This window comes from Fringilla coelebs (genome assembly GCF_963513975.1).
Source record: "Fringilla coelebs genome assembly, chromosome: 9".
Taxonomy (NCBI): Eukaryota; Metazoa; Chordata; class Aves; order Passeriformes; family Fringillidae; genus Fringilla; species Fringilla coelebs.
Genome location: NC_140067.1, coordinates 1,794,485 through 1,808,103, shown reverse-complemented (window position 1 = coordinate 1,808,103; position 13,619 = coordinate 1,794,485). Strand labels below are relative to the sequence as shown.

At 46.7% G+C, this 13,619-nt stretch overlaps 1 protein-coding gene across 1 annotated transcript in view; it reads left to right on the top strand.

Moving 5' to 3' along the window:
* CACHD1 (cache domain containing 1) overlaps positions 1–13,619 on the top strand; it is a gene marked incomplete at its 5' end in the record, with an annotated part of 89,340 nt that overhangs the window by 60,935 nt on the left and 14,786 nt on the right. Inside the window, 8 exons of the mRNA XM_084211380.1 lie at positions 3,358–3,507; positions 4,512–4,745; positions 6,361–6,510; positions 7,007–7,130; positions 7,623–7,740; positions 8,520–8,688; positions 11,421–11,563; positions 12,567–12,748. Of these exons, the coding sequence (XP_084067506.1) occupies positions 3,358–3,507; positions 4,512–4,745; positions 6,361–6,510; positions 7,007–7,130; positions 7,623–7,740; positions 8,520–8,688; positions 11,421–11,563; positions 12,567–12,748 (1,270 nt within the window). The remainder of the gene's footprint in view (positions 1–3,357; positions 3,508–4,511; positions 4,746–6,360; positions 6,511–7,006; positions 7,131–7,622; positions 7,741–8,519; positions 8,689–11,420; positions 11,564–12,566; positions 12,749–13,619) is intronic.

The following is a 13,619-nucleotide window of genomic DNA, read 5'->3' as shown; positions in this document are numbered from 1 at the left end:
GATGTGTCCATTCTCAGTTTTGTCTCTTGGATGTGTCCATTCTCAGTTGTGTCTCTTGGATGTGTCCATTCTCAGTTGTGTCTCTTGGATGTGTCCATTCTCAGTTGTGTCTCTTGGATGTGTCCATTCTCAGTTTTGTCTCTTGGATGTGTCCATTCTCAGTTGTGTCTCTTGGATGTGTCCATTCTCAGTTGTGTCTCTTGGATGTGTCCAGTCTCAGTTTTGTCTCTTGGATGTGTCCATTCTCAGTTTTGTCTCTTGGATGTGTCCATTCCCAGTTTTGTCTCTTGCTGCCTTGACTTTCCTTTGACTGAAAGAGGAGAATGCAGGATTGGTCAGTGTGATAGCTGAGTTATTTCCCCAATCCCAGTGCAGAGACAGGGGGCCTTTCCAGGAAAATTGCAGCTTCTGCAGGTTCATTTAATGAGTGCTGGCACATTTGCATATGGATGATGTGCCTGACTGGAATCCTGTGGAAGTGGCCCTTGCTTCCCAGGGAAATGAGGTTTTGAGAATACCAGTTTTGGGTGATATTTTGTGGAACACAAAGCTGTCCTGGCTAAATTTTCCTTTATCTCTGAATAACCCCCTGAACTCTGTGTACTCACTATGAGCCTTATCCTTCCCCTTCCCAAAACTGGGGTTTTTTCTGGGTGTTTTTTGTAATGAGGGTGTGGTGAAAAACATGAAAAGATGGATGTGAAATTGAGTGGCAGATTTGTTTGCGGGGAAGCCGTGGAAGGCAAATCCTGTGCTCTGGGTGCTCCTTGGATTTGAGTAACACTGGCAGTGCCAGGGCAGGGTGGAGGGAGCAGCCCATCTCCATTGGGATACTGGATTATGTAACTCAATTCCCACAGCCTGGCCCTGTGCCTGCTCCAGTGAGAGCAGAGCCTCCAGTGTCCCAAAGGGCTCCAGCTCAGAGGCTGTGCAGAGCCAGAGAGAGAGGAGAAGTCCAGGGATTGAAGTGCTTTGGAAAGAATGAGGAAACACCCCCCATTCCACGAGATTTTCCTTGGGTTTATGGCATGGTGCTTTTGCTACCAAAGGTTCAGCCAATTCCTGAGCTTCAGGCCATTGGCACAGGGAGGTTTTGTGGGACTGGACAAAGGATAAGGTTGGCAAGGGCAGGATTTTACCATCCTCTGGCAAATGATGACGGGGAGCAACTCCAGCAAATGCAAAATGAACAGTGCAGTGCTGCTGCAGCTGGCTGGGATAAGATGAATTTGTCATCAGGACTTATTCCAAGAACATCAGCTGAGGAGTCTTGGAGCATCCTCCTGCATATTCCCCGTTCCTGGAAATGTCCAAGGCCAGCTTGGACAGGGCTTGGAGCACCCTGGGATGGTGGGAGGAGTCCCTGCCCATGGCAGGGGGGGAATGGGATGAGCTTTCAGGTCCCTCCCAACCCAAACCACTCCAGGATTCCATGTTTTTATGTTTGGCACTGTTTTATATTAGGATTAGAAGTTTTGGCATATTCATACTTCACTAAGTTTCATATCAAACAACTCTTTTGGGGCACAAGCACAGAAAGTTAAAATGCAAATGCTTTGGATTTAGGTTTTCTCTACATGTGGAAGATTGTGAAGATCTAACGTGTTTATGATGAATTTCAGAATTCTGGGGTGAGACACAATAGGTTTGAGAAGAGGATGTTTATAAAACATGTCTCATTTTCTTTTAAATAATCTTTTCATCTTTTTAGAAAAGAAAAACAAACCCAGCAAAAAAAAAAAAAAAATCTTTCATTTCACTGTTAATTTTCTAACATCCTGTTCCCAGAGAACAATGTGTGGGTGTGTCAGGGAAGCTGTTGAGATACAGCCTCAATCCCAAATTCACACTGGCAAAGCCAGAAGGGAACTGCTGGTGTGAGGTGGGAGAACTGTCCTGTTAAACACATCTGCATTTTCTGCTTCAGGTCCTGCTGCAGTCCTGCTCAGCACATCCTCACCCCAGAGGGTGACAGAGTGCTCCAAAAGCTGCTTGCTCTGCTCCCTCATGCAGGTTTAGGACTGGCTCTTGTTACTCCATCTAGGCTGCAGCACCATGCCTGGCTGCAGATGAAATATCTCTGCTGTAGCCTAGGAAACACAGCAACAGTTTTCCTTAAACTCCACCCAAAGCTGCTTTAGTACCTGGCTTTGCTTTTTTTTCCTACTTTTAGCCCCAAATTAACAGCACCTCCTGTTTGTGTCAAAATCTGGTTCTGGCAGAAATTCTGGTCAAGCCATGAGGACAAAATGTGCAAGTCAAAGCATTGATACCTATTTAATAAACCAGTACAGCAAATCCACCAAAAATCCAGGTGAAACAAGAAAGTTGGGATGTGACCACGTCAGCCCAGTGCTCTGGATTTCCTGTGGATGATTTTGATCTGTGTGTTCATTATAAACACAAACCACTCTCAATCTGAGATAAATGTGATGGAACAGGCTGGGCAGTCAGCACAGGGCTGTGAATTGTTGTGTTCAAAGGCTCTGGGGCAGGACTTTGGCCAGGAACATCCTCAGCCTGAAAAACGTGTTCCAGGGAAAGTGTGAGGGGCCAGGTCACATTCCAGAGCATTCCCAGAATTCCCAAGCTTTCTGCTGTGCCCTGCTCCATGGAGGGTATCCTGTGCAGCTCCATGCCTCAGGATTGCAGGGTGGAAGGAGAACAGAGGGGTAGGAGATGAAAAGTGCAGCTTTTGACCTTGTGGAGCCTTTTCCAGGGAACTGGAACAGCTGCTCCAGGTGCTGGATCTGTGTGCTCCTGCCTGGAGGCAGCCAAGCTCCTCACCTGGAGGTGGGAAGGATCCAGGGAGACCTTGGTGCCTGAAGGGGTCCAGGAGAGCTGGAGGGGGGTGTTGGACAAGGGATGGAGGGACAGGACACAGGGAATGGCTCCCAGTGCCAGAGGGCAGGGCTGGATGGGAGATTGGGAACTGGGAATTGTTCCTGGCAGGGTGGGCAGGCCCTGGCACAGGCTGCCCCTGGATCCCTGGAATGCCCAAGGCCAGGCTGAACGGGGCTGGGAGCAGCCTGGGGTGGTGGAAGGAGGGACTGGATGGGGTTTAAGGTCCTTTCCATCCCAAACCACTCCAAAGGCAGAAGGTGCCTGTGGGGTTTGCTCAGGAGAGCAACCCCGTGCTCCTGGGTGGCCAACAGGCACCAAACCAAACACAAGTTTGGTGAGTGCCAAGAGGGAAACTTGAACACCAAAGGCTGGAATCCATGTGGCTGCAGTGTGTTCATCCCCTGGAAGAGCTGTGGATCCCTGGGAGAGGCTGCTGTGAGCAGATTTCAGGGCTCTCAGCACAAGAGTTAAAAACCTGATGCACTTTGTGCTGTGTCTGTGATTGTGTTTCAGATACTGACATGGTCATCATTTATCTCTCGGCTGGGATCACATCAAAAGAGTCCTCAGAAGATGATAAAAAAGCCACTCTGCGTGTCATCAACGAGGAGAACAGCTTCCTCAATAACTCAGTGATGATCCTCACTTATGCCCTCATGAATGGTGAGAGATGCTTGTGATTTCCAGGCCATAAAATTCCCTTCCTGGCACAGCACAGCTCGTTTATTAAATACATTCCAGGGTAATTCCTGGCCTTACTGGGAGCAGTTTGTTCATGGATTTTTGGCACATTTAATCCAGAAGCTGCATCCAGATGTTGTTACTTTGGTGTTTATAACTGTGCCACTCTATCTTTGTGTATCACAGTGCAGCTGCAGGGATATAAAATTGGATTGTCCAGACTGGGGTAAATTTGATAATTATTGCAACTGCAAGCCTTCCTGGGGGTTCCCAGGGCAGCAAGCTGGGACTAAATGTGACTTCATCAGCCAGGGAGGGTGAATGGGAGATCAAACCAAACCTGAAATGCTTTGATAACCTGGGAACCAACCTGAGAGTGAAGTCAAACATGAAGATCACCCACCCATTTTCCAAAAAAGCATTTTCAGCACGAAGGCAGTTTGTTGTATTACTGAAAATAGCCAAGGAAATGAGTGCTTAACCCAATGTATGATTTGGTTGTAAATTTAAATACTCATTTGAGACTGGGGCGTGCAAAAGGCTTTGATTTGTGTGCAGGAGTTGAGCCTGGGACTTGAGTGAAGTGTGAAACTGGAATGCTTCAGCTGGAGAACAAAGGCTGTTATCTCCAGGGCTGAGGATTCGTTCCTGGTCCTGCCTGTGGGCGAGCCACCGGTGCAGAACAAAGAGCTGTCCTGTGGATTTATGGGGCACACAGCTCTTTGCTCCCAGGGCTTTGTTGAAAGGGGGGATGTGAACAGCATGGCAAATCTTTTGCACTGTGCAACAGCAGGAGAGAGGCAATCTCTTTAAATTTGGTGTTAGCAATTAATTTTCCTCAAACCAATCTTTAAGCACTTAAATAAGAACAGAGAATTTTCAGTGCTGCGATACAGAGTATGGATCATTCCTTGGAGCAGGCTGCAGGAGCCTGGATGGAAATGGAGCTCATTTGACCTGTTTGCCTGTGCTTGGTGTCCCTGCAGAGGGGGTGACGGGGCTGAAGGAGCTGGCCTTCCTGCGGGACCTGGCGGAGCAGAACTCGGCCAAGTACGGCGTGCCCGACCGCAGCGCCCTGCCCGTCACCAAGGGCAGCATGATGGTCCTCAACCAGCTCAGCAACCTGGAGACCACCGTGGGCAGGTTCTACACCAACCTGCCCAACAGGATGATCGATGAGGCCGTGTTCAGCCTGCCCTTCTCGGATGAGATGGGCGATGGTGAGTGCTGGCCTTGGGTTTGGGGTGGAGCCATCAGAGATCAGGTTCTCTTTGCTTTCCTGTCCCCAGATAACATGTAATCCTGTGTCATGGTTGAGATGGAGACAATACAAATACACTCCATTTTCAGGAGGCTTCAAACTGTTCTTATTATAGCATGCATGCTTTTTATACATTCTTACAAAACTCAGAAGTTTCCACTTTACTCATTGGTCACAAGGCAAACAAAAAGTGCTCATTGGAGTAGTTGCAGGTTTCTCTTATTTATCCTTCTCTCTTTCTTGGTTTCTATGTCAACAACCTTGGTAGGAAATTCTTTCAGGATTCTTTCAGGATCCTCTTATCAGACTTCTCTCTGGCTCACTAAAGTCACAGTGAAACCTCTTCCACAATCCTACAAAATTTTGGCTCTAGGTGTGTTTCCAAGCCTTGTTGTCTGTAGCATTTTCATCTGCAGAAGGTTTAGTTGTGAAACAAGTGCTAACGAGACATGGAGTCAACAGATTTAGTTTGGATTCTTGTGGTGAAATTTGTTCCTCTCTGTGAGCACATAGGAACAAATAATCCATAATTTAATGTGTGGAGAGAAATTCTTTGAAATTCTTTGTGCTGGAGGGAAGTAGGTTGGAATGTCACCCGTGTCAGCCCTGTGTAAGAGCACGATAGAAGCAGCCTTGCAAATGGCACAAGGAAAGATTGTTAATTATTGTTAATTATTGTCCCAAGCTGGCCACCCTCCCTCCTCTGGCTTCAGCACACCTGCACTGTCCCGAGACCCAAACTGAATTTAAGGCTCTTCCTGAGGAAATCTGGGTCTGAGCTTTTGCTCCTTCCTGCATTCCCTCCCTCAGTGATGAAACTCTGTTCTTGCTCTCTCCCAAAGTCTTATCCAAGGGAAAATGGGAGCAACAAAGGATTGGGAATGATGCAATAGATGGGTTTGTCTTGCAGGGATTTCAGAGTGTACTTAAAGGCTTGTGCATGCAAATGAGTTTTATATTGGGGTGAGGGAAAAGCTGCTGAGTTTCCAAGCTCAGAAAAAAGGAGTAAGAAAGTGTTGCAGAGTTCTCACCTCAGGGATGAGATCAATCCCAAACTGCTGGGTAATTATGGATGTGATTCCCACCAGAGTGGCAATACTGGAATTTAGTTAAGCAGAGATTTAATATTCTCGTTATGCATTAGGTGAGAAACAACTCATCCCAACTGTTGCTTTACAAGGACAAAGCCATTTCCTTCTTCTTCCATCCTATTTTTTAATGGCCTTAAATTCTGTTGAAGGAAGAGAATACTCTGTTGGCTTTTCATACAAATTTATTTTATTTCTATAAGGAATCCACTTGGAGACTGCTAACCCTTCAAACATCAGTTGTGGTGTGTGTTCTAATAAACTGATGAATATACTGCAGGTCACAGTCAGGAACACAGATTAATTAGGGAGAGTGGCTGACAAGGGCCAGACACCACAGAAACCCTGCTGAGCTTCCCTGGTCATATTCCAGCAAGGAATAGATACAAAATTTAATTGTGTAACATCTCAAAATGCTCTGTTTCCTCTCAAAATAATGAACCAGAGGATTTTCTGAAGGTGTTGTGGTGTTTCTCTCCCTCCAAGGCCTGATAATGACTGTCAGTAAACCCTGTTACTTCGGGAACCTCCTGCTGGGAATTGTTGGAGTAGATGTCAACCTTGCCTATATCTTGGAAGATGTCACGTATTACCAGGACTCCTTGGGATCCTACACCTTCCTCATTGATAATAAAGGTAATTTTAACCCAGACCATCTCCTCTAGTCCCACTGAGCTCATGAAACACCAATTCTGACTTCTCACATTTCTGGGTAATGAATGATAATATTTATTAAAAGTTTAATTGCATGTTGTTGGTTAGTTTTGTCTGAATGTTCCTGGAGATTTTAGGTGGATTCGTGACTTGAAACTTCTGTCCTGGAGTTCTGATTTGGAAACTCTTGCTGTGGGGATTTCCTACACCTGTGCCATCCAAGGTTTTCTAGGAAAGAGGGAAAACTGATGTTAATGGCTGTGCCCAGCTCTTTTCCTCTGATCCAGCTTGTTTTATTGCTGAATTTTTCAAGCTGCTTTTCATTTGCAACCCCTTTGATGATGAGATTGTTTGGTCACTGCCATTTTCGCCAAAATTCTATGTAATTACTGTATATTTGTTTTTCCCCTTAAAATATCTCTCCTGGCCTGAGTTTTGTAATGCACTCCACGTTTGGGGCTGTGTGTTTGTTTTTTAGGGTACACTCTGATGCACCCCTCCCTGACCAGGCCCTACCTGCTGTCTGAGCCTCCCCTGCACACAGACATCATCCACTACGAGAACATTCCCAAGTTCGAGCTGGTGCGCCAGAACATCCTCAGGTAAGGAGTGGATGCAGCTCCCAAATGAGCAGCACTGGGAGTATTTCTAGAGGAATTTAAGAGTATATAAGGTAAAATTCCTTTTCCTACAATATCTGGATGCTTGGATGGATTTTTTTCCCCCATTAAGAATTCTGGTTTGATTTTTCCTCCCAACTTTTTTCAGTTGTCATTTGTTATGTAGTGTTTCCCAGCTGATCTGGGGAATATTCATTCTAATCTCTCTCTCCCTGTTAGGAAGATTTCCCACTATTTGGTCTGGGTTTTTCTTTATCCTTTGCCTATTCTGAGGATTTTTAAGCTCAAAATGTGAGGGTACATAAGTGCATTTGCAGCACACACACAGGCTTTCCTTCACCAAGCACAAATAACAGTTAATTCCTTCAATTCTTATGATAATTATATAAACACACAATAGAAGGATTTTGCTGGAGTCCTAACAGTTTTGCTCAGTGTTTAATAAACTGCTGGATGTTTTATCTGCCACTGCAGCATTCCCTTGGGCAGCCAGATCATCACAGTTCCTGTGAACTCCTCGCTGTCCTGGCACGTCAACAAGCTGAGGGAAATTGGGAAAGAAGCCTACAATGTCAGCTATGCCTGGAAAATGGTGAGGACAACAAGTGTGGGATGGCACAGAGGGAATTCATGGCTCTGCTGCTGTCCTTCCTTCAGTCTGGGAATGTCTGATCACTAATCTCAGCCCAGGGGTTCAAATGGAATCTGAGGTTAAACATAATCCAGGTGAATTCACCGGTGCCAGCAAGAATTGGTTGCTTTGTGCCAACAAACTCAAGAAGATACTTGTGGATCATTTCACTGTATGAAGTTAAATCCAACCTAAAGGATTAAGCTGAGCAGTTTTAAGAGATTAAATCTGTCATTGTTTAACAGAAATTCGCACAGGAAGATGTCTGGGGTTGATTTTCTAAGATTGTAACGCTGCATTTAATACCAAACTGCCTTTGCAGAGCAGCTGGGACACTCCAAGGTTTGCTGCTCTGGTGTAATTGAGAGTCCTTGAAATACCCAAACCAGTAAAACATGTGGCACATGCAGCACACGATTGAGAGTGGAAATAATAAAATCTTGCATTTGAGAGTTAATGTGTCTGTACTCTCCATAAAGGTAACACCAGTGTGTGCCCAGCAACTGGAAACCTGCAGCCTCTCCTCTGTTAGTGAAATGAAACAGTGTGAGAATTAGAAATTATTGCTAATTGAGCAACAAAATGAAACTCTTGTTTGGTTTTCAGGAAAAAAAAATTAAAATTTTTATTTTCTGTGTTTACTGTGGCAGTTTTTTGGTAGAACTCAGTGACTCCGAGACAGAAATTCTGTTCATCCCCCACTTTTTGGTTCTGTTTGGTGACTGGCTGGTGTTTTGCAGGTGCAGGACACATCCTTCATCCTGTGTGTGGTGGTGATCCAGCCAGAAATTCCCGTGAAGCAGCTGAAGAACCTCAACACTGTGCCCAGCAGCAAACTGCTCTACCACAGGCTGGACCTGCTGGGCCAGCCCAACGCCTGCCTGCACTTCAAGCAGCTGGCCACCCTGGGTAGGGCCTCTGCCAGCCTGGCCTGGCCACCTCAGGGACACCCAGGCTGGGAAAAACCTCCAGGAGCCAGCCCCAGCTGTGCCCCATCCCCAGCTTGTCCCCAGCACTGAGTGCCACCCCCAGGGATGGGCATCCAAACCTCCCTGGGCACTTCCAATGGCTGAGCTCCTGTGTGACACCTCCTGTGTGACACCTCCTGTGTGACACCTCCTGTGTGACACCTCCTGTGTGACACCTCCTGTGTGTTTCTGGAGAGTGTGGCAGCTCAGTGCCACCCCCAGGGATGGGCACCCAAACCTCCCTGGGCAGTTCCACCCTTTCCATGGGGAAATTGCTGCTGATGTCCAACCTGAGCCACCCTGGCACAGTCACACCTCCTGTGGAGTGTGGCAGCTCAAAGTAAAGCTCTTCTCACAAAACATGGGAATTACTCTTCCCTTGAGAAGGTTTTATTTCCAAGGTTGATTTTCTGATCAGCTTTTACCTTCTCACAGCTCTCCCTGGTCACAGTGGGCTGCTCAGTGCTGAGCTCTTCCAGAATCACAGCAGAGCCTGGGCTGGGTCCCACAGGGATCATGGAGCCCAGCTCTGGAGGGAAGGGCTCACCCAGGGATTGAATCCATAACTTTGCTACCATCAGCACCTGCTTTTAACCAACAAATTCACTTCTTGCAGGATGAATGAGTGGGGCTGCTGGTCAGAGTAGGGATAAATGCTCAGGGAGTCCAGCAGGGTCCCTGGCAGTGCAGGGGGAGCAGTGGAGGTGTCTCAGCAAGCTTAACCCAAGTCCTCTCCTGGCTCTGAAGCACCTCCCTGAGCACTAACAGAGTAGGATGCAGTCCCAGCCAGTTGTGCAGGACTCTGCTGCTCTTTTGCTTTGGATTCATGGGAGTTTTCCACTGCCAGAAGCATTGAATACCTTCAGAGGCAGAGGTTAAGCCTGCTGGGGAGAAGGAGAACTTCAGTGCTCTGATGGTTTCCAGACCCTCCTCACCTGCTTCAAAACTCTCAGGTTTTGATAGGCTAAAGTGGTTCTGCTCTTCCTGACTGATTTCAAACATTGCTGGGAAAAAGGGAGAATCTCCATGGCAGTTGCAGTGTCTGGGAAGGATGGAGAACTTAAAACCCAGAAATATCCCAAGAACAGAGGGGTTTTACATAAACATCCTACACTGCAAGCTGTCATATTTAGGTATAGCCTTGGGAGGTCCCTGAAATCTGTACTGTAAGAAGTTCTGAATGAAATACTTCTGCTTGTAGCAGGGTTTGAAGGTCTCATGGTGAATTAGTGGCACAGTTGTGAGATTTTTCTTAGCTCTTTGGAGCCCTGCAGAATAGCTCAGTGAGATCAGACTGGAGGAGGGACCTGACAAATCTGTGGGAATTGCTTTCCAGTTGTTTAAAATACAGGGATTTTTTTGTTTTGCTTTGTTTAATGTGCTGCCTAATCTTGATCATCTTATATCCAGAAAGATATAAATGGAGAATATCCCAAAAATGCAATACTAAGCTGTCAAGTGGAAAAACTTCACGTAAGCAAAATCAGAATACTTGCTCTGGGAAGCAGATGAAGGGCTGGAGTAGAAGTTTGGAAATGGGGACTGCAGCACATGTGTGGGGATGTGTTTGAGAGGAATGTGACTGAAAGCAGAACACTTCACACACTGCACTGCAGTATGGAGACCATTCCACACAGGGAATTTGGGTTCCATGGGTCACATCCTCAGAAAAGATCTTCTCAACCCTCAGCCCTGCATCATCATAATCATTTCTCTTTTTTAAAAAGGAAAAGCTGTCTGGTGTTGCAGATTTTGCACGATGAAAGTTTGCTTTTGAGTTTGTTCTCAAAACCACTCCAGACAGCTGCACTTTTATTGGGGAGCTCCTCTTCTGCACTTGGGATTCTCCAGATGTTCATTCTCTGGAACTGAAAATGCTCATTTTCATTTCCTCTGGGATATCTAACCCAAACAGGGATACTTCATTTCTTCTTTAGCCCATCATCTTTTCTTAAGGGAAAACAGCTTCTGTAATCTCCCAGAAAGCAGTAATTCAGAAATGATTGAGGCTTTGGGAGCAAAGGCATTAAACACCAAATGACACATGGAGATCAGAGGAGGGGGCTGATGTGTGACTTCTGTGTTTCGAGGCAGGAAGGGGAGGAATTCATGTTCAGCCTGAGTTTAGGATGAAGCTGTGCTGGGAAGTGCTCTGGGTTGGGTGGAAAAATGGATGTTTCCTGCCCTCCCTCCCAGTCCAGAGTATCCTGCAGGAGATGGGTGTTGTAGTTGAGATGGAGACAGTACACATACACTCCATTTTCAGGAGGCTTCAAACTGATTTTATTATAGCATGCATGCTTTTTATACATTCTTACAAAGCTCAGAAGTTTCCACTTTACTCATTGGTCACAAAAGACAAAGTGCTCATTGGAGTAGTTGCAGGTTTCTCTTATTTATCCTTCTTTCTTTCTTGGTTTCTATGTCAACAACCTTGGTAGGAAATTCTTTCAGGGCTGAACATGGATCCTCTTACCAAACTTCTCTCTGGCTCTCAGAAGTCACAGTAAAAGCTGTTCCACAGCTGGGCACTCAGTGTGCTGAGGTGTGGGAGGGCAGCAGGGTCACTCCTGCCACAAGGACAGCAGGACAGGGACCCTCCCGTGGTGCAGACCCCCTGACTGCCCTGTGTCCAGCTCATCACCCTGAAATGCTGCTGTTTGGTGTTTGCAGAGAGCCCCACAGTGATGCTGTCTGCAGGCAGCTTCTCCTCTCCCTACGAGCACCTGAGCCAGCCCGAGACCAAGCGGATGGTGGAGCACTACACGGCTTACCTGAGCGACAACACGCGGCTCATCGCCAACCCCGGCCTCAAGGTGGGCACAGCTGCTCTGCAGCCCCCAAAGCCCAGCACTTTGCCCTGGCAGGCACCTTAAAGCCCAGCTCATCCCATCCCTGCCACAGCCAGCAGCTTCCACTAGCCCAGCGTGCTCCTGATGCTTTGGGATTTTGGCTTTTCTGGTTTTCTATATTTGTGATCCTGCAGTTCTTTAGTGCAGATCTCTACACTCCATATTCAGTGTGAGCTGCTGCTGTCCCAGTTTGGGCAGACACAACAATTCCTCTCCAGGCCTGGCAGTCAGGGACTCCTCACTGCCTCAGGGACCAGAGGTGGAAACAAAAATGAGTTGGGGGGAGCAAACTTGGGGTGAATGACTTCATTAGCTGAAGCTGTAATTGGAGGATTAACCCTCAATATGCAAATGGGCCAAACTTATAAAAGTGTGAAAGTTTGTGTCCCATCATCTATTTTTGGGTGTAGCCCCTGGGGGCTTTGCCCAAAATGTACCTGAAGGTCCTACAATAAATAGAACTGCTTTTTATTCCCTTAATTTTGTCTGGCCTCTGTTTTTAGGTAAGCCCCAAAAAAGGCATCACTCTAGCCTGGCCTTGGACACTTCCAGGCATCCAGGGGCAGCCCCAGCTTCTCTGGACAACCTCACCCTGCCAGCCTGGAATTCCTTCTCAACATCTGATCTAAGAGTGGAGAGAGGAGGGGGCAGAACTTTGTTGAAACAAACACTAGAAAAGTTAAAACCACTCTAAGTTCTTAGCAGAAACACCACGGTGTTCTTAGATTGAGAAATCTCTGTTTTCTGTGCTGGCAGCACAATATTTATATTTACTCCAAGTTAAGAAAAGCCACAGAGATAACACCACCAACATTTCATTCTAATAATCTGCTTGGAATGTCTGGTGTGAGAAGCCTTGAACCAAGTAATTGAGCCGAGATGATCCCCGGTGGCTCTGGGGGAAGCTTTTATTATCTGCCCATGCAAGTGCTGCAGGAACCCTGCCAGCCCTGCCTTTGTTTTGCAGTTCTCTGTCAGGAATGAAGTAATGGCAACCAGTCACGGCACGGATGAATGGATGACCCAGATGGAGATCAGCGGCCTCAACAGTTACATTGTCAGGCGTTACATAGCAACCCCCAATGGGGTGCTGCGCATCTACCCCGGCTCCCTCATGGACAAAGCATTTGATCCCACCAGGAGACAATGGTGAGTTTTTAGGGTCCCCTCAGCAAAGCTTTGAATCATCTCCCAGAGCAAGAAGGGAAATATTTAGTGTTGATTTGGTTTTTTGGAGTTGGTTTCGTAGCCTGTGGGTTGTTCGGTTTTTTTGGTGATTTTTTAAAAAAATTTAGTTAAAAATGTTTTCAGCGTGGGGAAGAAGCTCAGAGCCTAAATGAAGTTCAAACATTTCTTGGTTTTAATTTCAGGCCTTTTTATTTTGCGGGGTAGTTGGTGTTTCATAGCCCAGCTATGGCAGATGGGGACATAAATATTCAGAAAATGAGCATCCCCTTCAGGGATTAGGGAATTTAGGAGTGTTTGAGCTCCTTGGGCCCTTTTTGTTGTTCATATCGGAGCCTTTTTGTTTGTTTACTGTGGGTTTCCTCACTGCTTTCAAGGAGGGATTAATTATGCAGCAGCATCTGATTTGGACAGAGAGCTGGGGACATTCCAGATGGGAGCAGGCTCTGGGTGTGCTCCAAAGGCTGGGATCTGTGGGAAGGAGCCAGCCAGGTGCTGCCACGCTGGGAAGGGCACAGACCCCAACCCTGTGGCTCTGCAGAGCTCCTGGCAGCTCTCCTGCCCCGTTTTCCCTGGGATTTGCAGTGTTATGGGAAGGAGGTGCAAGAGAAACGCTGGGAATAAAGCAGAAGTGGGTTAAGCTGCTCCTGGGTCGGGGCTCTGGGTAGGGACAAGGAAAGTGGTCACTTTTTCTTACAGAAAAGTGTTGCCAAAAGTTTTATCAACTTTCCTATGACAGTTTTACCAACTCTCCTATGACTGTGGTTTATTTTATGCTGATGGAAGTTTTAAGAGGTTGTAATTTATGCTCGCTGTCTGATATTTCTGAATTTTC